This window comes from Punica granatum, chromosome 2 (assembly GCF_007655135.1).
Source record: "Punica granatum isolate Tunisia-2019 chromosome 2, ASM765513v2, whole genome shotgun sequence".
Taxonomy (NCBI): domain Eukaryota; kingdom Viridiplantae; phylum Streptophyta; class Magnoliopsida; order Myrtales; family Lythraceae; genus Punica; species Punica granatum.
Window position 1 is genome coordinate 15,225,220 of NC_045128.1, and position 25,668 is coordinate 15,250,887.

The following is a 25,668-nucleotide window of genomic DNA, read 5'->3' on the forward strand; positions in this document are numbered from 1 at the left end:
TATAAAAAAGAGAGTATATACACTCGTTTATGCATTTGATTTAGTAAATATGTATATAATAAATTTACGATAATTCTATATAATAGGATCTTATGAAAGATGGAAGATTCTGAAGTTTAGAAAATTAAAAATAAAGAACAATCTAGATAAATTAGGAAAATTAATTTATATATTTTTATATATGATCTTTAAAAAACATATATAATGATAATATATAATTTTTTGGAAATCTCAATTTTAATGGAAAAAGTATTAAAATTCTTGAAGGATATTCAAGGATTTGTATTATTGTGAATATAATATATTTATTGATACAAATATAATATAAATATGTAAAGAATAAGGACATCTCCTTCTCAAAGGCCTCACAACATAATCTATATTTTATTGTATATATATAATACCCATCTTTAGTTGTGATGAAGAAATAAAAGAGTGTGAGTTTTTATATTTTATTAGAAATTATTTTTAAGTGACACATGATTAAAGGAGAGCTCCCCTTTGGAACTCTCCTTTAACTTAATGTATAGATAGATGTGCATATATATAGGATGTGTATTTTTTTATGACTATTAGATGATGATAGATTCTCTCTAAATTATAGACTTAAAAAGCGTGAAGGATATGCTTAAAAGAAATAGGCTTCGTAAGTGTGGACTATAGTTGTTAGATAGCACTAAACATTTCTATAAAAAATGATATGGTGGGAACTAAATGCTGCATAACTTTAAGGTAATGACTTTTTGATTTGTTCTCCTTATTTTGTTAGTTGTGAATTTCTCTATGGCAAATTCTATAATGGAACATCAAATTATGTTTCATGGTGGAATGCTAGTTTTTTTTAGTACTTTTAATGTTAAAGACAACATTTTGGCCCATAGATCTTTCAATGGCGTTACAAATTCATCGAGCCGTATGTAAAGTATAATAAAATTGGAAGATTGCTTATGTGTCGATGGCGTGTTATTGACGTGTATATAAATTAAAATCCGTTTACATGTTGATAAAGTGTCAATAATGTGTTCGGCTTATATTAGACTGGTTGTCTTTAAAAATTGATTTGTATTGTCTGGTTCAATGACGTGGCAATGGTGAGTGATGTGGCGGAATGTGATTGGATGGTGGAAAGATTCGAGAACACCGGTACAGTATGTAGCGAAAATTGTGAAATGACAATATAAAAGACTAGAAATACTAGGGGAAAATATATAAATAATGAACGGATAAGATCAAAAGTTGATAAGATCTAATTGTTACAATTAATATTTCATCATTGAATACAAGTTCGGGTTTCATTGTAAAATCTATTTTTTTCTATTGCTCAACTCGAATGCTTTTTATGGAGACAATGTACTGTTCCATTATTATTGTTATAATTTTATTTTTCGATTTTGCACTATTTTGATGAATGGAAGGTAGTTATTGAGGTTAATTATGTTCAAGTGATTTTCTAATAGGTTTGAGTTATTTGTTGAGACTATTATTACATTATTGCCTTATTATATACACGTATGATATGATTTAAAATCCATATATAAAGTTCAATTTCAACGTACTAAATAAACATTATATTTTATAAGTTAAAATCTATAGCTGGCGGATCTAATAAGTTTTTCTGATCACCTTTGACCGAAATATATGCATTTGCATATATTGGTATTATATTCAACGTATATTAAGAATATGTCTAAATAATTTGCATGTAGCAATATTTAATTAAAAAATTGAAAATTTCCTCAATAATGGAAAAGAATTGCTCGAACTACGTGATATTTTTCAAGTTCAGTGTACTAAATTTTTTATAAATACTTGACAAAATTCATTTTATTCATTGTCCTTCTATTCACTATGTTTTTTTTTCTACATCTCCACATGATATCTCCACTTTTCATATGTACTTATACATAATATAGAATTATGATCTCTCCATAAGTATGTTGTTTGCTTTATATGTCTTGTTTATTGTCATCATGATTTTACTTATTTGACTGCCTTTTTTTTATCTATATTCATTTGCAAGATATAGGTGTTTATTATCTATTTTTATATAAAAGTCAAAAGTTACTGCGCAACCCACGAAAATCAACTAGTCTATCTATATTTAGGTAAAATTTACCTCAGTAGCAACAAATGCTACTCAATAAATGCTCTTGACTTAATGCAAGTGAAAAATAGAAAAAATAATTTTTAATTTCTGAAATTAATATACTACTTAGAGATATATCATAATTATCATCATCCATATATCCATCCATATATATAAGTAAAATTGACTCCCACGAACATTTAATAGGGTTATAGTTGATAGGGCTAAAATTTTCAATTTGCTTCATCTATTAATAATGTATCTTATATTATTTTAAAATTTGAAAAGAAATACAAAAAGGATTTTTTTTTTCTATTTCTATTACTATATTTAATTTCTTTAGTAAAGGTTCGAATAGAGTATAATTCGAAATTATTTATATAATTACAAAATCATATTTTAATTGTCGAATGCATATATCCATACTCTATATATATAGTAAAATACACTATTTAAAGTATATAAGAGCAAACTCCTTCAAGTTAATAAAATCTAGAAATTTGTTAACAATAAGTGATAATATATGCAAAAATCGCTTTCTAGATGGAATCCAATATAATGTATGTATATATATATATGTATAATTCAACTATTTTTTTATATAAATGACAACGCATAATGTCATAAGTATAACAAATTTAAATTGTCATACTAATCTAATCTAGAAAATTATTAATTAAGAACTGATAAATGTAGAAATTGCTTTCTCGATAGAATTCAGTCCAATATGCAAATGAATATATACATATAACTCAGCTAAATTTTTTATATAAATTAAAATGCATAATTACATAATTGTAACAAATTTAAATTAATATCGTTCAAATTATCAAAATAATTATTAATTAATTAATTAAAAGAATCTTAAGCAAGTTTATTTTGCAAAAAATATGAATAAATTATATAACTTTGTGATGAACCAGTTCATTGCAACAAATAGAACACTAAATGAAAAGTCTAATTGAATTTTCTGTAATTAAAAAAGATTATTGCGAGACATTAATTTAATGAAATTAAGATTATTTGAAAAGTTTAAAATTAATCATTACCGGCTAATTTATGAACTTATGATTCATAAAGAAAAAATAAAGCTGAAATTTGAAAATTATAAGCTTACAAAACAATAATTTTAGAGCAATAACAAATCTGTAAATTAATAAATGCAAGAATTGAATATTCTGATAAATATTTGTACAATAAAATGATTAAATAAATATATGATTCATATTGAATAGGACAATCAGTTCCAAAATTATTATTGAATTATTTATGCTTAATCTAATGTTGTTGAAGATTATTGTTTTGAGTTTCAAATTAATTAATTATTTTTATTAATAAGAAATGTTGTTGTTAAAATGTGAGTAAGTCACATGCAAATGATAATAAGAAATATTGTTTTAATTATTGGATTATTTATATTTAGTCAATATTATTGAGAATCATTTGTTTTAAATTCAAATTAATCATTGTTTTTATTAATAAGAATTATTTTGTCAAAAATGTGAATAAATCCCATATAAAAATAATAATATGTATGCAATAATGAACCTAGGCAATGCATGGGATGGAAGACTAGTCATATATATATAATTGACTTCTTTATTCAATAAATGTAACAATTGTACTTAATTTTTGAACAATAAATAATTTAATAAATACATAAATATTAAAGTTAATACAGAATATTTTATATTAAAAAATAATTAGTTAATCATATGTACAAATTATCACAAGGACACTAATTAATAAATTTACTAGCATATTAAGAAATAATAATTATTATGTAATAATAAGGATTTTGATTACAATATTTTAAAAAATGTGCAAAATAAATTTATATATCTAAATGTGATATCTTCAATATATATTTGTATTATATTAACAATAGTCAACATGTTTTGAGTAAAATACTTAGTTCACTATATGCTCGATCCCCAAAAGAAATTAACACATCATTATAATTCTATGAATGAGGATCACATAAAATGTAAAAGATTTAATTAATGAAAAAAGTGTTTGACAATTATTATTCTAAAAAAATGCAAAATCAAATTTGTACACTTGCACTTCATATTTGTAATGAATTTGAATAATGTTAATGATTAAATAAATATACAATACAATTTAAATTGGAGAACAAGTAGCTAAGATGCACTAAACTATGTAAAATTAGTCTAATACATTAGGTTTGTAGTTCAAAACATTCAATTATTATTATACTTGAAAAGTAAATTTACTTTAAAAATTATGAATAATATTGTTAAAAGAAATCCGTACAGCGTACGAATCAAAATACTATTACGCGTGGTCTTTCATCCACATTTTAAACTAACGCTCGCACAGTTGAGGGCCAACCGCTAGCTGTAGTTGCCATGCAAGTCTTCCGTAATCATTGGCATTGAATAATTTGGCCTGTAACTTCCAAACTATCCATATTTAATTCAAGATACGAAATACATAAATTAATATGGATTGATTCAAATGTTCGTTGATTGTTCCCTTACTTAAGATCTTGAAAAGCTGAAAAAGTTTTATCGATTCAGCTCAAACCAAATTAGTTGAATCTCAGTGCGTTATCAAATACAAGAGTACACACTAAAAAACATCAAATAAATTTTAAAGCTATTACTTTTTAATAGTTGGCGAAAGAAAACATGAAAATGATTGAAGAGTTTAATGCAATAGCATAAAACACTAACTCAGAATAAAGAGTTATAATATCAATTATTAGAGATAAGGATTTCGTATACTCTTTTATGTCATTGTATTTCCTATCTCTATACTACGTCCGTTATGACCAGAAAAAAATTCGTTAGGAGCATGGGAAGTAATTAAATTCGAGGTGAAAAGGGCAAAAAAAAAAAAGGAAGGGAAAGTAATTTATTTTGGAGAACTAACCCCTACATGGTATGCGTTGAGCATGCCCTTCTCGAATTGGCGGGAAAATCCAAAAGGCCCCACCACTTCCCCCGGCCCCCCTCTGCTTCCAGCGGAAGCCTCACTCCCTCCAATTAAATAATTAATTAATAATTAAAAAAACCCTAATAATAAGTATATAAATAATAAAATGCACAAATATAGACGCTGATCAGAACGGATTTTCTCTCTCAATCTTCCCCCCTTCTCTCTACCCTCACTCCCCGTTCCCCACTCTCTCTCTCCCCCGTTTCCGAAACCTTCGAACTTCCCCTCCTCCCTTTCTCGTCTCCTTGCCGCCGTCTTGACTATGACGGTTCTCCGGTCACGAGTCATACCTCCGGTGGCCGCCGAGCCCTCTCCCAAGAAACCCAAAAGATCGGCCGAAATCGACCCCTCCACGCCCCCGTCCGCCCCGGATGAAGTGGTGGGCACTCCCCCGTCTCCAAGCCTGGCGCCTTCCCCGGATGCCCGCGCCCCCCGCTCCGGCCCCTCGCTTCCACTGCCGCGGCGGAGCCTCCGACTCGCTTCTGGAGCGCGGAGTGGAGGAGCCTTCGAGGGGCCGCTGCCGCCGCCTCCTGCTCCTTACGGGTCCTGTCCGTCGAAGGACGAAGGTGCAGGGGAAGGCTCGTTGACCGCTGAGGATGCGAAGGCGATGAAACTGGGCGTAGGATGGAGCGGTCGCAGTGGGAGAGGTAAGAAGAAACCGGGGGTTGATGCTACTTTGGTTGATTCTCCTGGGCTTATGAGTTTGAGGTCCGGGAAGAGTGATGCTAAGAGAGTGGGGGACTCCGGGGCTGCCCGTGGTTTCGCTGAGAGTTCGGTTATTGCCTTTGAAGTGGGAGGAAACGATGCTGTAGTGTTGGGTCGGGTCGTTGGAGAGGCCGCCAGTAAAGTGGAGAATAAAGAGAAAGGCTCGGGTTCTCCTTTGGTCGGTTCGCCGGGTAGTAGGATGACTTTGAGGAGTGCAGAGAAAGGGAAGGGTAAGGCAGACGAACACAAGATTATTGATTTAGTTCCCAGAGCTTCTGGTGCTGAAAGTGGTAGCACTAGGGGTAAAGTGAAGTATAGTGCAGTAGAGAAAGGGAAAGGAAAGATGGTAAAGGATGATAATATGCGATCTGATAATATTGATATTATAGATTTGGAATTGGGGTTGAAGCAATTGGGTCAGAAATTGGAGAGTTATGGTAGGGAATTGGAGAATATGCGTTCTGATGATTCTACCCGTGCAACGGATAATGCCGCAAAACAGGTTCAGACGCGGAGTAAGAGGGCTAGAGAGAAAGTAGGTGAGTCGAGTTCAGTGGATATTAGGGGAAGATTCAGAGATATCGCTAGGCAAAATGCGTCGAGGTTTGCACATTTTCATCCAGATGATGAGGTGGCCAATGACTTGCCGGCTGAGGCAGCAAGAAACGTGAATGAGGTACCGAGAGAAGCAACCCCAGAGCCTGAAAATTGGCCTGGTCCGTTCTCCACTGCCATGAAGATTATTAGAGACCGAGCAGCAAAAATGTCCTCTCAGCAGAGCAGCTCTACCTTGAATAAAAGCAAATCAGCCATCACATGGGTTCCAAATGGGGAAGGGCGTACTCGAACGAAGCGCTTTGTTCCTTCTCTGCTGGAACTATGCTTGAAGGTTCTAGCAGCTAACGCTGATGCGATCACTTCACTTGATGGGGTGCCTGATTTGCAAAGGCACAAACTTAGTCAGCTGTTATGTGATTCCCGCAAAATGAACAAGCAATTCTTTGACCTTCTTGTTGGTGGATCCCCTACTGAGATACGCGTGAAAGATAGCTCATGGCTTACCGAGGAAGACCTGACTGATTCTTTTAGGCAATGTGATGCGACTAATTTAACGGTATACTGGTTATTTCAAGTTTGACTCGTATGTGTATATTCTTTTATATAATTTAATATTCGATTATCAGTAGGTTTTTATATTTATTTATCTTTTGCTTATTTTAGTAGATCATGAATTCAGAGTAGAAAAGGTTTAATTGAATTTTTTCATATTTTGCTACAGCATACATCGTGTAACTTTCTTTCTTAGTCTGTGTTGTCATAGTCTGAACAAGTGCTGTTTCAGTGTTGAGCTTTTTATTGTCTTGCTATAGGAAAAGCCATGTAGAGCATCTTATCTTACAATTCTAGCTTGCCAATAATAGTTCACGAAAAAGTTCAACGCGAAATATGAGGTTGGGTGCTTTCCTTTGTTGGGGTTATCAATCTGAGTATAAAGCTGAACTGCAATGACCTGTATCTAGGATGTCATCAGAACTTAACTCGCTTAATAGCTTTTGCGCTAAATTTTTTCACAATATTTGTTTCTTCTAATTATGAAGGACTCCATCCAATGCTTTGTCCCATCTGATGGCAACTTGGCAAGTCAAGCTTGATGAGTCAAGTAAGAGATGGTGATATCTGTAGGTTCTTAAACACCGATTGCTGTGTGCCTATCATGTAATATTCGAAAATCTGCAAGTAATTATCTTGTCAGTTGAATTTTTTATTTTTTTTCCCTTCTTACCAATATGAATGGCTCCCTAGCAATAAAGTTTTGTCCAGGGGACTTCTCTGGCATTGTTGTTTATCCTTGAGTTTTTTGAGTTCCTTCTTTTTGCCTCAGGTGCTACAACTTGACCAGTGTGGACGCTGTCTGCCTGACTACATTATATCTTCTTCCATTTCTCGGTCAGCCAATTGCTGTCCTGTCCTGTCTACCGTATCAATTACAGGGGCTTGCCGTCTCACTGATGGTGGATTAACTACACTTATTTCATCTGCTCCGGCACTTAGGTCCATTAATCTCAGTCAGTGCTCCCTTCTCACTAACGGCAGCATTGAAACTTTGGCAAATCACCTGGGATCATCTCTGAGGGAATTGTATTTAAATGACTGCCAGAGCATTGATGCAATGCTCATGCTTCCTGCTTTGAAGAAGCTTGAACATCTGCAGGTGTTGTCGGTGGGCGGAATTTCATCTCTTTCTGATGACTTTGTCAGAGAATTCATTGCTCTACGAGGTCATGGCATCAGGGAACTTGTTTTGAGTGATTGCACGTGAGTTTCTCTGTATAAATATAATGCTCCTTTTTGTGATGGATTTTCATAAAACTTCTCTTCCATTTCATGTCTCTCTATTTACAAATTGCACAAGTACTATATCCTCTGTTATGCATCTTACTATTCTTTATTTACCTGTATCGGTTCAGGAACTTGACTGATGCTTCCGTGAAAGCCATCGCAGACACATGTCCTGGGTTACTCGCTCTTAACCTTGTCAACCTGACCAATTTGACAGATTCTACTGTTGGATATCTTGCCAATGGCTGTCAGGCAATTGAAAAACTGATACTTTGCCGCAATAACTTCAGGTACTAGTTGAACTTTTGCTTATGAGTCCAATGATTTGTGCTCTCCATCCCGTTTTATTTGTTGTAAAATCAATTGAATACCCAATTAAATAGGTTAATTATCCTTACTTGCATGCATTCATCTAATGATCAACTCATATAGCACTGGAACATGTTCCAAAGCCAAGTCTCTCCTTTTCCCTAGGTCTGTTGTGTCCAACCCGTCCTCATTCATGAAGCCTGCTTTGTTTGGGAGGGAGTCTGGTCCTTTCTCTTTCATTTGTTTGTCTGGCCTCTTCTGAATTAGACTGAGAGAAAGGTTTCTTAACTTTTTCTGGTCCAAGACCCACCATGTTCAAGTCTTCTTATTGAGTCCGACCTGGATGCATACTTAGTAGACTGTTTACGAAGGTGCCACTCTAATGTGTCGAAGAGCTGCCCCTGTACATCGCATCCGAAGAAGGAACCAGAATTGGGAACAATGGCGTCTTATTCTCCTTCTCTGCTTTAATTGAACCACCTATTTTTTTAGAAGTATCTGAGAGGAATGTTAAAAGGATTTTCTTTTAATCTCAGGGCTGCTGATGATTCCTTAACTCTTATCCTGATGTTGTGTCTGCGTCTGGGCAGCTCCTCTTGTTTGTCCACTTGTCAAAATATGATTTTGCACACTGTGTCTTTCTTCACGAGTGAGGTTTCTGATAGTTGAATTCATTCTCAAGGGAATTTCGAGTTCTTTTCCTATCTTAAGCATGGGAACTTCTTGTGATACTCCTGCCTGCATGGTTTGGAGCATTTGGTCTTTCAAGGGATGCCTTGTTTGATGATATGTGTGATGGTATGTTGATGATTGTACCGAGCGTTTGTTGCACTGCCAATTTGGCAGCTTCTATATTCTGGTATACTTCTGTATGGTCTTCAACTGGAATTTTGGATATGTTAGTCTAGAATTTTCTAGCTCTGGATTTGGATGCTAATTCTTTGTGCTGTCTATTTTTTCTTTCGTTGTCTATATGAAGTATGATGAGAAATTAGTTTTGTGATCTCTGAATGATCTGTTTAGAAGTCTTAGTTTCATGATCTGAAGCTTTAGCATGTCGCATTAGTTTATTTGTGTTCCCTAAACATAACAGGGTCAAAAGAATAATTAGCTAATATATTTGTTTTCTAATTTGTGATTAGCTGATAGAAAAGAAATAAAAGGAACGAATTAGTTTTCTGCGTGTTAATATCAAGTTGATTGTTGATTGTTTTTCGATTAATTTCTTATTGGCTTGTTGCCTTCTGCTTCTGCATTGGTGATTGGCATAGACATGCTAGAAGTTCTGCTATGTTATTCCAATCACAAAGTTCTAGTTCTTGAATATAGTAGTTTTATTCCACTGCTTCTTGGATTATGGCTTGTTTGGTTTCAAAGTAGGATTTTAAAATCGTACTTTAACTTAATTCTACCCACAACAAAACAAAATAAAAGGGTGGGTCCCATTTATACCACTCTTTTTTAAAATCAAAATCTGATTTTAAAATCCTACTTTGAAACCAAATGCAGCATAACTGTGTTGATTTTGTTTAAAGCTTTGTTAATGTCCAGTTTGTGCTCTTGGTGGTCAAGTCAATCGTTGTAATTTTTGCAGAACCACATGAAGTTCCTGTCCTAACTGTCTGAACATGCTATTTCTAATCGTTTTCTTTTGCTTATATTCATCAAGTGATGAAGCGATTGCTGCATTCTTGGAAACTTCTGGAGAACATCTGCAAGAACTTTCGCTCAATAATATTAAGAAGGTATGGCATGTCTCATTTGCCTTCAGAAACATTTCAGTTCAGTTCTATATGAGGTTGAGATGGTAATTTGGTAGAGCATTTAAGATTAGATCTCTCTGTACTTAGTTTGTCTAGGAGTACTATGTTTCTTGATTGGGTTGTATACTGCTATTTCTCTAGGTTGGCCCTAACACAGCAATATCAATAGCCAAAGGAGCTAGGAAGTTGCGGAGCCTCGATCTATCTTGGTGCCGGAATATGGCAGATGAAGCCTTGGGTTTGATTGTTGATAGCTGCTCATGCCTTAGAGAACTGAGAGTTTTTGGGTGTACTCAGGTGAGGATCCAGCTATTCGCTATTTTTGTTGATGACTGATGTAGATGAAGTTTTGTTAACTCTCCATCAACGTGTTGACAGAATATATATTTGTAGGGTAGATGCTTTTTTTTTTTTTGTTGGATAGTTGGGGTTGTTGCTCGACTGTTCTGTGAATTACTGGAGCAATGATTAATTACTCACACTTTTCCGGAACTCTCTTACTCTCAAACCTCCCACGTCAACACTAAAGGTGGAGATCTTGGCAGGGTGCTGCAGCAGCCTCCTATCTTGCCCTTTCGTGTACATTCTTGATAGAGCCTGGCTCTCCTTTTAGTTTATGGGAAACACCCATCATCTTAGTTCACCAGCCAATGATCATTTAGAAGAATCCTCTGGAACCTTCCTGCTCTACCTTAAAGCTTTATTCTGTCTTTTTTCTTTTCCTTCTCTTCTTTTTGGATGAATTTAACGTTGCATTAATTATTTGCTGCCTTTCTTTGGTTTCTAGTGTTACAATTGCTATTATTATTATTATTATTAAAGGTAAGTTTAGTTAGACGTCCTAGGAAATTTGAAAATTACATGCAGCCAGTTTCAGACCTCTAAACTTTGGCAGTTATTCACACTATCTAGTTATTGATCCGGCTATTAGTTTCTTTAATGAGAGAATGCTTGATAGACCATATTCTTTTGTAAACCAGAGTAGATATTAAACATGTAATATTAACATAAAAACATCTAGCTCTTTCTGGAATATCATTTGTTTGTGAAACCGGGGGCTGGGGAACACACGTGTGCTATGCTGAAGTTTACGAGTTACATCGTTCCAACATGAGGTTTAAGGGGCATACTGATGTGTAATATTAGAGCTCAGATTTTATCCATGTCCTGAGCCAGAAGGAGAAAGGGGGAAGTGAAAAAGAGAAGAACAGTTATGCCGCATATTCCTGTCTCTCACTCTTTATCATGTTTCTTTTTCAGATCTCAGATGCCTTTCTCAATGGTCATTCGAATGAAGAGGTGCAAATAATTGGTCTGAAAATGGCTCCGATTTTGGGGCACTGCAGGGTGTCCCTTCCTCAAAACCCATTGAAGTATTCTTGAACAATATGCTGGACTCGGAGGCAAGATTCATTTTTTATCGTGCTTTAACGGGAAGCGAGCTGGGATTGGATAAAAAAGCCCTACTTCCTGCAACGTCTTACTTCTACCTAAATCTCATAGAAAACAGTTACTCCGACTGACCTTTACAAAATGAAATTGCTTATTCTGCATTTTGCCTATATCATATAGATAGGTAGGGAAATTAAATGCTGGTTGAATATGCATTGCCTTTGGAAGATGGAACGATACTGAAGTGCAAAGGTCTACAATTTCTAAACATGTCTTACTCATACTAACCTGATGATTAACTGTGTTAGATTCTAAAGTGTTACTATAATTGAGTGCGAGTAATCTGTGGGAGAGCAATGTTGCTCGAGAGTTGTGTTCTGGTCTTTCACAGCAGGCTGAACGCAGCTTCTTTGCTTAAGAATGGGCCATCCAGTCGAGGTCAAGATGGTCCCCAGAGCTATTTTGATTTGTTCGTTAAATAACGCCTAGAACTTCATCTATATATAAAATTATATGTTTCTTTTAATTTAGTTATAAGGGAGTTCAATGAGCTTAATGCAAGAAAAAGCAGAGTAAGAGGTACAAAAGTTAAGGATCGAACTTGACATCTTTTGATCTTGCCTATTTTTTGCTATTGCATAAGTAACCTTTTCATTCATAAATACCAAACTCAAGGTTGGTATTTGGATATTGGACCAATAGTGTAATCTTGTTCTTATATATAAGATAAATATAAATATTTATGTAAATATATTACATACATATTTATATTTAATATGAAGTATTTAAATAAATATTATACTATACTTATGTAAATATTATATATTATGTAGTTATATATATATATTTGTATATTATAAATATTATAGATTATATATTTATATTAAGCTAAATATGTTATATTCATATTTATATTTAAATAAATATTATATATTATAATTATATAAATATGATATATTATATAGTTATATTAGATATTTATATATTATAGTTATATTAAATATATTATATATATAAATTTAATATAAATATTTAAATAAATATTTTTACAAAAAATATTTATTTAAATATTTCAAAATTTAAAGATAATAATAAAATATAATGTATGGAGGTATAATTGTAAAATTACTTTACATTTCCATAACTTTACTTAATATGCCAAACGTATCAATCTCACATTATTTTATACTTTTTCAAATACATAATAATTTACCAAATACAGTGAAGTCATATTCCCTGTAATTTAACATTCTCGAACTTACTTTCCTTGGAATCTAACATTCAAGCGCACCAAATGATCCCTTAGGCTACGTTTGGTTCACTGGAATAAAATAGACAGGAAATAGGATAGACAGGGAATATGATAGACAGGTAATAGAATAAAAATTCTGATGAAATTTTTTTGTTTGGTTGGAGGGAATAGCAAAAGTGAGAGTTATAATTCTAATGTTTGGTTGGGTTGAATAAAGAATGGAAAGAAAATGAATATAGTGAAAAGACAGAAATGTCCTTCATGCTAAATTTAATGAGTTTTATAAAATAAATAGATTACTTTAAGGATAATTTTTATAATTAATAAAAAATACACATTTTAAATAATTTTAAAAAATTAATTATTTTAATTAGATTACTAAAAATTTTGTTTGTTAATAAAATTAACTATTTCAATGTTTAAATAAGCATAATTATCTATTTTATAATTAACAAAAAAACATTTTAAATAATTTAAAAGTAAATAATATTTACAAATTAATTATTTTAAATAATAAAAAATATTTCAAAAATTAAATAATATTTGAAAAATAATTATTTTAATTAACTTACTGAAAATAGTTTTTCCTAATAAAAGTAATTATTTTAATAATTTAATAAGCATAATTATCTATTTTTATAATTAATAAAAAATAAACATTTAAATAATTTAAAAGTACATAATATTTAAAAATTAATTATTTTAATTAATAAAAAATATTACTAATTATAAAAATCTAAAACCCTAAAACAAAAGAGCTGATGGTCTATACAAGCAACAGCCTATTATCGATGGAGCTAAACCGAACTTTGGTTATTTCATTGCTCAAAGCATCAAATTCATACAGCATCATCCCTCAGATTAGCTAGCTCATGCTTCTTGATCCAGAGACAGATTCATAATGACCTAAAGAAGGTCAAAAACGTTACATGATAGGAATTATCCGATTTCAGCTTTAGCCAGTCCATAAAACTCAGCATATGGTGCAAACTGCAAAGGCTTCGAATTCCAACTTGTCCTTCATACGAAGAAATCCCATATATGTGCAACTCGAGAAACGGAAACTGCTGAAATGTCAGGGCTAAGATTTCCTCTTCCCCAGGATTTAAGCAAAGGAAGGTGATCCTACGTATGGGAAAGTTCCTATCTTCAGCCATCCCCATACTTCCTCCTCAACTTTTCTTTGACAAATTCACTGCGAGTTTATATTCGCGCTCGCTGCGGAGCAGCATTGACGTATTAAAGATGAAAGCCGTAATCGAAAAGTCCAGCTCCAGCTAAGAAGAATCCAACAGTTATTGCGAGCTTCTTTGGTGTCGAAGGGTAGCAGAGTGTCATCTCCCGCACCGAGGAATCAAAAACTCAGGCAATGAAAAACGAACACACTACTGGAACGTTGATGATTCAGAAAATAAGCAGAAAACGATCATTTCGAGGAACTCCAAAGAAGTGGCAGTTAATCCAACATATACAAACGTCTTCACCGGCTCTGCCGCTATCTTGAGATTGAATTGGGAACTCTACAAACCTTCACTTTCGTACATCCCAGCAAGAAAGAGCATTTCATCAAGCAAGATCATATCACCTCCGAAGCTCAAACTACAAGTTCCAATATCAAGATTCGTCGACTCCAACTAAACCAATACTACTACTTTCCATTCTAATGTTCAATCCAAGTTTCTTTTCTTTGGGGTCAAAAAGCGAAAAAAAAAGTAAAAGATGAACATCACGATGAGCAAAACTGCCATCTCTCAATGGCTTTCATCGAACAGAGAAAGCACACCGCCGGCTCGAGCTCAGTGGGATGTGGGACTTGTTTGCCGAAAATGAGTTAACGGAGGATGAGATTTTGGTGGGTCTGAGTCGACAAGGTGAGGCGGAAGTCTCTCTCGGCCGCCAGGCTCGGCCCTGATCAGCTCACTGGCCGGCAAAGAACCATAAGCCGATGTCGGGCTCTGTTTCTCTTCTATACTCAGTCCTTGCTCCTCGCTTTGCTATGATATTTACATACGGAGGTGGAAACCCTAGCGCTTACGGGCTGATGAGAACACCTGAGGGAAAGATGTTGTCCGCCGCTTGCGTCGAGTCCGCGAAGGCCAACGAAGAGGGAAAGATGTCCAGTTGCTGCTTTCTCCGGCAATGGAGTGGCGAAGATCTTCCCCGGAGTCCTTTTCCGCTAGTCGAGGGACGAATCGACGCCGGATTTGGGAGGAATTGAAGACCCAATAGCTCGATTGCTCTGGTTAGGGTTTCTACGAAGCCTTCCCGGTTCAATTTGGGGCTTTCTGCAGGAAAATAGGACGATGGCATGCAATTGTAATAATTCAAAGAAGTTGAGGGCATTTTTGACTTTTTGCTCGAAATTCCGGATGGGGGACCGCTAATCCGGACACTCACGGGAGGCTTCACCATTCCTCGTGCAATCAAGATAGGGCAGCCCGGTCGGAACACTTATTCCGCATTCCGGTAAACCAAACGCCAGATAACTTAATATGTACGGAATAGTTAATCCCTTCCTTATCTAATCGTGCGAACCAAACATGCCCTTAGGGTTTTAGAAAGCTGAGGAAAGAGACAGAGAGTGACTTCTTCTCTTATAACCTAGAGGGCTTGACTTCAAACCAATATTTAAACTCTAGAGAGCGTTTGGTTTGAATATTGTTAAATTACATGAAATGTGAAGATTGAAGGGAAATTATAACTATGGAATTTTTTCTTGGGTTAAAAGTTGACATGTGAATTTATTGTGTTTGATAAATTATATTGGATTATGGGAAATGTGGGCAATAATATAATATATAATTTATTTAAGTAGAGATGATTATGGATCGTACGACCGTAATCTCCATCGTAATCTAACAATTTCACTTGTTTTGAATGCAAAATCTTTACCGATAACAGTCGTAAAGTTTTAATTCGAGCAAGTGATTTCAATGGTTAACTTTTAAAACTTCTACAAACAAATATTGTAAAATACTATGTAAAGTGTAAAGTTCGAACTTTACGTAGAAACGAATGCCCCTATTATTTATGGCACTTAATTATCCATATATATTTTCAAAATGCATTTTTTAAAACAAAAAATTAAACAAACTAATTTCGTTTTACTTTTTGTAACAGTATAAATAAGTGCTCTTAAATTATTGAAGTTATCTTCTGTATGTCCCAAAAGCGTTTTCTCTTTTTGGTTTTTTCCCAACTTTGACTGAACAATTTTTACGTTATGTTACTTTTTATGTTTTACAAAATTTTTAAAAAATGAAAATAAAAAACGATAGAACTCGAATAGTCAATCGAAGAGAGGGGGCTGCAGTGGCTCGTTTACCATGTTGACACAAAAAAAACAACAATGGGCATTCGTATGGCGTTAGGCTGAAATAAACAATTACAGTAATTGACAATATTTCTAACATTGGATAATTTGAATTTCAATTAATAGATACAGACATGTGGCGATATTTGTGTAAAATAACAACTGCCTTCCTATTTATAAAAAAAAAATTGCCTTCCTATATTTTTTATTTTTATAGTTCCACCAAACATATATTTCTAACAGTGATCAATCGTGCCTGAAAATCGGTTGATCCAGATTCACTTTATTTCCACAAACCGGCTGGTTAAATAAAGGAAAAAATCTATTTAATAATTTTCAAAATAAAAAATAAAAAACTAAAAGAAAACAACATTAACAATCAAAATTTGGATTTTAATAAGAAAAAAAAGATACTTTTAATCCTCAATCTTTGATGCTTTTACTTTTTGCCCTAAACTTATTGCTTTTTGTCATTTTTGTTCTCAACGTTTTGGTCCTACCATCCATTTTTTCGTCCAGAAGCGAATTCCCATCCAAAAAAGGTTCTTAATAATAATTATATAATTTTAGGATAATTAGAGAATTAAATAAACATTATACAAAGAACAAAAAGAAGAAGGGGATGGGGAACAACGCTGCAGGGAAGGGGCAGGGGGATGGTGGGAGGGTTGCTACAGGACATCATCCCACAGAGATGGTCGCCGGCAACCGTCGGCAACCCCTCAGCGTCCCCCTCCCGCTTTACCTCTCAGTTCCCGTTTTCTTTAATTCTTTTATTTGAGCAGTGGGATACCAGGGAGGTCGGGTTGGTGGCCACTAGCGAGGATCTTGATTTGAAAAAAGCGAAGGTCTTCACGGCGGCCACCATCCCTCTCGTGGGGTTTGCCTACGACCACCACTCAAGAGTGGTGGTGTTTGGCCAAGCCCCAAACTGCCGCTCACCTCCCTTGTCCCCTTCCTCTTCTACATCTATTCTTCCCTTCCGTTTATTACTATTTTTTTAAAAAAAAATTTCAGAATTGTATAATTATTTCTAAGATCTATTTTGGACAAAAATTGTTTTTTTTTTTCGGATGGGAAAATGGATGGTCAACCGAAAGAAAACCGAAACTATGAAGACAAAAATGACAAAAAAAAAGAAAGTTCAATATTAAAGTGACAAAACATCAAAAATTGAGAATCAAAAGTGTTACGCCGAAAAAAAAAAGCATTACATGAAAAAAAAATCCTAAAAAATCAAATTTGGACATATAATAAATGAAATACATACACGTTACATATGATTATAAAAATTAGAACTAACTATATGAATTTACTTGTAGTAATTATCAATGAGGAAATAACTTTTTGGATAATTACTTTTGAACTGTTTTGATTTCCTAAGGTAATTATTTTATTATTTCTTCTGTTGCCCTCACATCATGAAATCAGATTTGTTAATATTCTCTATATATCTTAATTCTGGTGGTTATAAAAAAGAGGTAATTATTATTTAAGATAAATATTTTGAATAATTATTTCTTTAATTGGAAAAATCCTGATATTATTATCTTACATTGTGTTGTTTTTCTCATACTATATTATTATTATTATTGTTGTTGTTGTTGTTGTTGCTGCTATTATTATTACTATTATTAGATGAATTACGACTAAGGTCATCACATTTCACAATATCAAGTAATTGAACATACGAATGCTATTCATTTAGCCGATATTATCTTTTACAATTTGAACTCATATTATAGTCCTAACTTTCAGATTTTCTTCTCCTCATTTCAGTACTAAGATTTCGATCAATGGATCAAAGGTCCCTAATTTTTACCTATATAACACACTTAAAAGAACACTTCATTAAAAAAAAAGTGTTAACATAACAAAAAAAAACACTCTTTTTGCTTTTACCTATTGCTCCTGGAACCCACTTGTTAACTATTTTTTATTTTGAAAATGGAGGAAAAGATAAAGTTGGGCCGACACCCCCTTTATTCAACAACTGTGCATCCTCATTCTCGACCCCGGGGTTTTCATACTTCCATTCATAAAAGGGTAACTCGATTTCACGGTTCTTCCAGTATTTCTCTTCAATTTCCTTCCTAGATTTCCCCATAAAAGAAAAAAAAAGTTGAAAAAATGGCATTTCATTGGCGTTTTAGAAAAAGAATTTCTTTCCAAATAGAAACGTGAAAACATGCCCAGCATTGTCGATTCCACTGATTCGATGTCTATGCGATTCCACTCAATTGAGTGTTTCTCCATCGATCTAACTCGCTAGCTCAGTTGAAACGCATGATTCTACCGTTTCTATGATTCAGAAACTCGAGTTTGATAACCTTGCCTTGGAGGAGAAATTAAAACTTGTTATTGTTCTTTCTTAAGTCTTTATTTATTTATTTTTATTTTGAAATTATTTTTTCTTTATTTAATCGGATGGTTTGGTCAGGAAATAGTGTAAATTGAAATTAAATCATTATCGGGAGAGGTTAGTCGTCGTCACAAGTATATATACGATCGAAAAAGTAAAAAATAAAGTAAAGTGTGCTCTGGGAATTGTTATTCTACACAAATATTGCCGCATGTACAAACGAGATTTCTCAATTGAAATCGAACCGCAGAGATATTGTGAACTATTGTAATTGTTCATTTTAATCAATCACTATAAAATCTTCAAAGCAACTATAATATAATAGTTCACCATTTCTCTGCCATTGGATTTTTATGGAGGAATCTCATCTGCATGCATGGCATCTTCGATGAAAGAACCCATGCTATGCACATGAATCATGATCAATTTACGTGATCAAAATGAAAATTGATGTAACAATATATAGAACTATTTTTGTCAACGTAATAATATATATACATAATGAAATATATATTTTCAGCTCTATAGAAGTTTTCCTATCCTGTGCTACGTGCTGCTATTATAATTTTTTTTTGGCTATCCTTTATTAGCTCCAAAGAAAATTATAATTATTCTATTTATAATTTTTAATATACACAGATTTTTCCGTAGAAATAAAAATAGATTTTTATTTGTTAAAAATATTATTAAATAGAATTTATATTAGAAAGAAAGAAACTGTATAGATGGCAAAGAGAAACAGAGATTGAAGAGCGGGAAGGGGGAGACAGAGAGAGAGAGAGAGAGGAGAGAGTGTGATTTTGATAGAAAGAATTGAGAAGTGGATAATTATAAAAAAAAAATTAAAATTATTAGTCTATTCTTAAGGTCGGGGCTAAATCCATAACTAAATTTACAATTTTCACTAGTGATACTGATTGCTTGACTAAAACGTCCCCTTTCACTTTCTAAGCAAGTCTATGAGTTAATCCCTAATTCCATGATTCTCTCTACCAAACAAATCATGTCTTATCACCCGCGTAATCGTTAATTTTCCTCCTATTACCTATCTTCTCGCTCCTCCGTTGAACCCATTAATATTTTTTCTTTACTTTACAAACTTATTTACTCTTTCAGTGATCCTTAATCTTTATGAATAGATATCATATATATATATATATATATATTGTGATTCTATTTTTCTAACAATCACATATTTCATTACTCGCAATTTATATGAACGGATGATGAACTTCTCTTCTCTTCTATTTGTGATAGACGTAATTTTTTTTTGAAAGACTCAGTTACTTCATAAATAATAACAACTTATTATAATATTTGTATTAATCGAAAATCTCGGAAAAATAAAAAGAATATCAAATGATGAGAAAAGACCGATAAAGGTAATTTATATTTGAATTGTTATAAATATGAAAACAAAGAAACAAGTGCTAATAAACTAGGAGATAGAAAATCATATTTGCGATCAAAGGACTCCACTTGAGTGAATGAATAAGTAGAAATTTTAATTATCGAAAAATAAATATATAAATAAATAAAACAAAGATAAGAATTAATTGGATCATGAAATTAGGGAAGGGAGACATGAAATTAGGATACTAGTCAGACTTACTTAAAAAGTAAATGATGATATTTTAGTCGAGGAACTAATAATTCTTGTGGAAATAGTAAATTAGGTTGTGGAAGTAGCATCATCCTATTCTTAATGACATTGATAAATTAATTATATTCATTTTGAAAGGGTATCTTTTGGACTTTGGAGAAGAAAATTAGATAAATTACTTTTTTTTTCCTCACACGTAGTTGCCAGGGATGGACCATACGGCATGGACACCAGGGCACGCTCTGGACGAAAGATGGATTGAGGCTCATCCGGTGACCCTTACCCCTTGCTTTACGAGATCTCGAGAACCTCGGGAGGCATCTAGAAGGTTCTCCATACTTTTAGAATATTCTAAAACCTTATACATACTTCTAGATGCTCTAGACTCTTGTACATTCTTTTAGACCTTCTAGAGAGTTCTGTAATTAATGTTGATAGATGGACTTGTACTCTATATAAAAGGGAGTTTCCCTCACTTGCAATATGCACGAGGAGTTATAACAATCCAAAGCTTCTATCTCTACTTTCTCTCTCTAGAGCGGTTAGGCTGACTTAGAATATGATCCTAAGGCTGCACGGACAAGTGAACGCTAAATAGAATCCGTACACCCGTGACATACTAATAATAGATGATAATTACATGCCCATAGTTTCATTCTCTTATACTTTAACCCATAAATATTTTGATAAAGTACGATCATGCCCTAGGATGAGGTGGACCAACTTAAAAAAGCCACCTATCCCGCTGGACTGATCCCAAATAGCATTATCCTCATCCCCAATCAACCGATATTTAACCAAAAATTATTTTAATTAGTATTAAAAATTTAAATTTGGCTACATATTTTTTTTCTACTAAGTGATGAGAAACCTTTCTACTGTTACATGAGTCCGATTATTTAGGAACCAATTTTTAAGGAAAAAAGCTGAAAATAAAAAATGTAGCAGGCCAAAGATTTAGGATTGCAGAGTGGGGATACCAAAGATTGAGGCTTCTCACCTCGTCAACGGATCCATTTCCGTTTCTCTGTCTCTTCGGTTCTTATATAGTTTTCGGGAATATGAGGGCAAGGGTAGGCTTCTTTGTCATGCTCACAATAATTGTCTTTTTTAAAAAATATAATTATTTTAATGATTTAACTCTTCTTATTTTATATTTTAGTTTCAATTAAGAAAGAAAACTTAGTTCCATTTTCCACTCTCACGAGTATTTTTTTCATTATTTTAACAATTTTTTCCATTGTTAACATTTTATTCTACTTTAAATTGATAAAAAATAAAAAGCAAGTTTTATAATTAATTATTTTTATCTTATTAGGCAATTCAAAATTTCAAAATAAAATGAATGGATTAATTCATAAAAAAAGAAATTATTCATTTTATATTTAAATATATTTTTGGACGGTTGACTAAAAGAAAAAACAATCACCATACTTGTTTTTTATTTGAGCTGTTATATCTTAATATGTATGATCTAAACCGTATAGGTGACTATATTTCGTAACACAAAGAGTCCCGACCTATATTTTTGTTTTTGACATTTTCGGCTGTGGATATTTTCAATGATGCTCGGTCATGTCCAAGAACGAGTTGAACCGGATTCAAGATCGAGAGTAAACTTGGCCATTTGAATAAAGGACGAGTTCAATTTTATAATTTTCAATATATAACATGGGATGTCTCCTCAATTGAGCCTCGACTCCAGAGGCAAGGCTGGATATAACGTGCAGCAGTGTTGATGAGTCTGTCAAGATGATGATATTGGATAGGTGGTTTCATCCTAGAGCTTTTCAAAAAGAAAAGGGGATGATTGCAAGAAGAAATCGTTCGATTTGTGTAAAAAACAACTAAAGTTCGGCCCATTTCGGACGCGATCGAGCATTATAAAAAAGATCTATGATCAAACTTGTAAAAAGAAAAAGTTTGTGCAGGGAATTTTCGTATTATAAAAATATGGACACGTGTACCGTCTAGATTTTACCTAATAAAATCTAAATGCTAAAATAAAAATAACCGCGGTGGTTATTTTTTCAATCAACCGTGGTAGATCACCTTAAGTAAATATATAAATAAATAATAAATCCGACGAGGGAAGCAAAGGTGGTAGAAGATAAGTGAGAAAGGAGCGACTTAAGAGAACATCTTCCATCACATCTAAAATTGTTTTTCATTATTAATTTAATTATTACTTTCCCTTCCAAACTGACTGTGTTGTAATTTATGAAAAATTCTACCACGATATGCTGATTTGTGTACCATGGTAGTACGCCAGTTTTTTTCAGTCCATCGAATATGAAAAAAATTCATTTTTATCCACAAAACTTTCAATTGCGTCACAAGTTCATCAGGTTGCATTCAAACTTCAACAAATGTCAAGGGTTGCTGATGTGTCGCTGATGAGTCCGGAAAGGTCGATCGGTGTAATAAGTTGGTCCGGCTGGTTGAACCGGCCAGCCAAAAAAAAAAAAACAACAGATCTGCATTTTATCGGAGAATAAGAGAAGGGTGGGTGGGATGGCTCCCTCCGGTGCCGAAGCACTCTGTCGCCAACAAAAGCCAGTATTTGAGCGGGAAGTAATCTTCACCATGGGCAACTCATGATCTCAAAAAAAAAAAAATACAGTTAAATTAAGTTACAGATAACAATTTATCATAAATTTACTATGAAATGGTTTTATTTAGCCATTCCATATGGAATTAAAGAAACAAGAAAATGTAACTTGAGGTGGGACAAGAAATTAAGATAATTCTCATTCACAAATATATATCTGTCAATATTTGTTTCGAGATCATCCATTTATATATCAAGGTTCTAATTACATAACGGTAAGGTGTCGTTTCATATGATTGAATATTATCAATCTTTCTTGTCAAGTGTCTGGTCCACCTATGGAGTACCCAACTCGTTCGACCCGAGCGCAGTATGACTCACAGCTCATGTTACATTCATGATCCGCAGCGCCTTCCACTAATATTTGCTTGCATGCCTGCATGCAATCATCCACGCACGTCGCTTCACTAGAGTGAGCAAAAGCCATCAAAACCATTGCGAGGACAAAAACTATGGCGGCGATTGCCTTCTTCTTTGCCATTTTTCCTTATTTCTTCTCTCGTTTCTTTGTTGCTTGTGAAAATAAAGGGAACAAGCAGAGTTTTATACAGGAACAAATTCTATAATTGTATTTATACATTATTTCAGTTAGAGATACGACTGGCAAAATTGGTGTCATAGCAGAATACGACGTTTCTGTGGCTTAGAGAAAAAAGAGCTTGAGAAAATCAGTTTGTTATGTCAGAATTTGGCAAACTATTCTGCAGTATGTTAATTTGTTAAGGATTTCTTATCTTTTAACTGAACAAGCCACAGAAATTAGGTATTTAAAGAAATTAACAACTGCATAGATATACTCAATGTGAGGGCACGTAGTTCGGCTACAATTTGAAGGGGAATAGCTAAAAGTTTAAAATTGACACATATTTATCAATGGCGTACACATTCGCTTGTTAATTCAATATTTATTGGACGACTGTTGGTGTCCCTTTACTATCTATTAGGATTAAGATTTCTATTTCATTATATTAGATTCATGTGCTTCCTTTCTAATTGAAAAATTGACACATATTTCTGTTTCTTAATAGTGGTGGATATGAGCTGCTGCAATTTATGAATTAAGTTACAATTGGTAATCTCTCCAATAGAAGTCCATGCTAATGCTAATGAATGTATATAGTAATCGATTCCTCTCAAACATATGTAATTTTTGAAAGAGACATGGTATAAGATAAATAATATTATCATGGTTGTCAAGATTGCGGTCCTGCCCAGGATTGCCACTCGGAAGGGGTCCAAAGATTAGAAATTGTGGGGTCGGACCTAGAATAGTAATAAGATCTTATTTGTATATATATATATATATATATATAGTTCCAAACTAAATTCTCATGTCGCCATATCATTAAAAATAGGGTAAATTGCGCTGGTGGTCCAAAATATTTTACAAATGTTTCATTATGGTCAAAAAAGTTTTTTTCGCTACATGATGGTACAAAATGTTTTAAAGTTGTTTCATGATGGTACAAACCGTCAACTCGAGCTTGACGCCGTCAAGCTGACGCTAACGTGACTAGTACATGTCACCTCCTTACTGACGTGGGCGAAAAATTTTAAATAATTCTAAAAATTTTAAAAACTTTACAAAATAATTTTAAACTTTTAATTTGAAATTTAAATTTAAAATTTTAAATAATTTTTATTATATTAAATTAAAATAATTTAAATATTAAATTAAAAATAATTTTAATATTAAATTTTAATTTTTTATAAAATTATTTTTAAAAATAAAAAAAAATTATTTAAAATTATTTTTAAAAAAATTAAAATATTTTAAAATAATTGCAAATTTAAAATATTTTAAAATTTAAATAATTTCAAAATTTTAAAATAATTTTTTTATTATTTTTTTCTGAATTTTTATTTTTTTTGTATTATTATTATTATTTTTTGTATTTTTTAAAATATTTAAAATTTTTTAAAAATAATTTTCAAAATTTAAAATATTTTTTATTTTTTTCAAAATGTTTTCTATTTTTTTGTATGTTTTTTGTATTTTTTTGGACTTTTTAAAATTTTATTTTCTCTTAAATGACGTAGCGCACTATGATTGGTTCCACGTAACAAAAGTGACACATAGGACGCGCCACGTCAGTAAAATATTAACGGCGTTAGGGCCAATTTACGGTTTGTACCATCATGAAACAACCTTGAAACATTTTGTACCATTATGTAGCGAAAAAAACTTTTTAGACCATAATGAAACATTTGTAAAACATTTTGGACCACCAGTGTAATTTACCCTTAAAAATATAAAATGGATATTTCTTGCGATGTCACATCATCATTTAAAGGTAATTCCAAAAAATATATATATTCTTTCATTCAATAAAGATGCCAGTAATAAGTATATGTTGTTTGGAAAATAAATCATGTGATTATATTTACGATTACGATTCTCTTTCATTTTATGTTAATAATCAATTATGATTTCCATGCAGGGTGTTCACGTGCACCGAAATTGGAATTCACTCAATTGGAATATCTTTATTCTTTTCCACTTTTTCTAATTGGTCATGTTTTAAATTTTGTCAAGTAACGAGGGCTTTTGTTTCTTTCATTTCGTTTTTTTACAGTTGGTATCTGCATCTCAGTTGGAAGCAGCAAGTTCGGGATGTATTACTATTGACGAAGATTGAGCATGTGGAAGAGGGAGGTAACTTATTTTTTATTTTCTATGTATTTTTTGGATGTTTTAATATCATATTATCTAACTATTTAGTAATGAGGCTTTATTTTCTTTCTTTTTCTTTTGTATAGTCCTTTTGGCCGGAATCGCGTGGAGAATGGGGATTTTGGCGATTGTTCGAGCATGTGGATTGTGGAGAACTTGGACCTTGGTCTCGTGCTTGATAGTTTATATTTGGTTTCTTATTATTTTGAATCTAGGTTGAAGTTTATGCACTATGCAAGACCTTGTCGTTTGTTTGATGCTTATGCACTATGCACTAGTTGATATTCGGTTTCT

At 32.9% G+C, this 25,668-nt stretch overlaps 1 protein-coding gene across 1 annotated transcript; it reads left to right on the plus strand.

The window, feature by feature from the left end:
* The first annotated feature begins 5,182 nt into the window (after positions 1-5,182).
* On the plus strand, positions 5,183-12,089 carry LOC116196301 (F-box/LRR-repeat protein 4). Its single transcript, XM_031525957.1, has 6 exons — positions 5,183-6,869; positions 7,638-8,071; positions 8,224-8,385; positions 10,074-10,149; positions 10,309-10,464; positions 11,428-12,089. The coding sequence occupies exons 1-6, from the start codon at positions 5,313-5,315 to the stop codon at positions 11,548-11,550; spliced, it is 2,508 nt and encodes an 835-aa protein (XP_031381817.1). The 5' UTR covers positions 5,183-5,312; the 3' UTR covers positions 11,551-12,089.
* Positions 12,090-25,668: the final 13,579 nt, after the last annotated feature.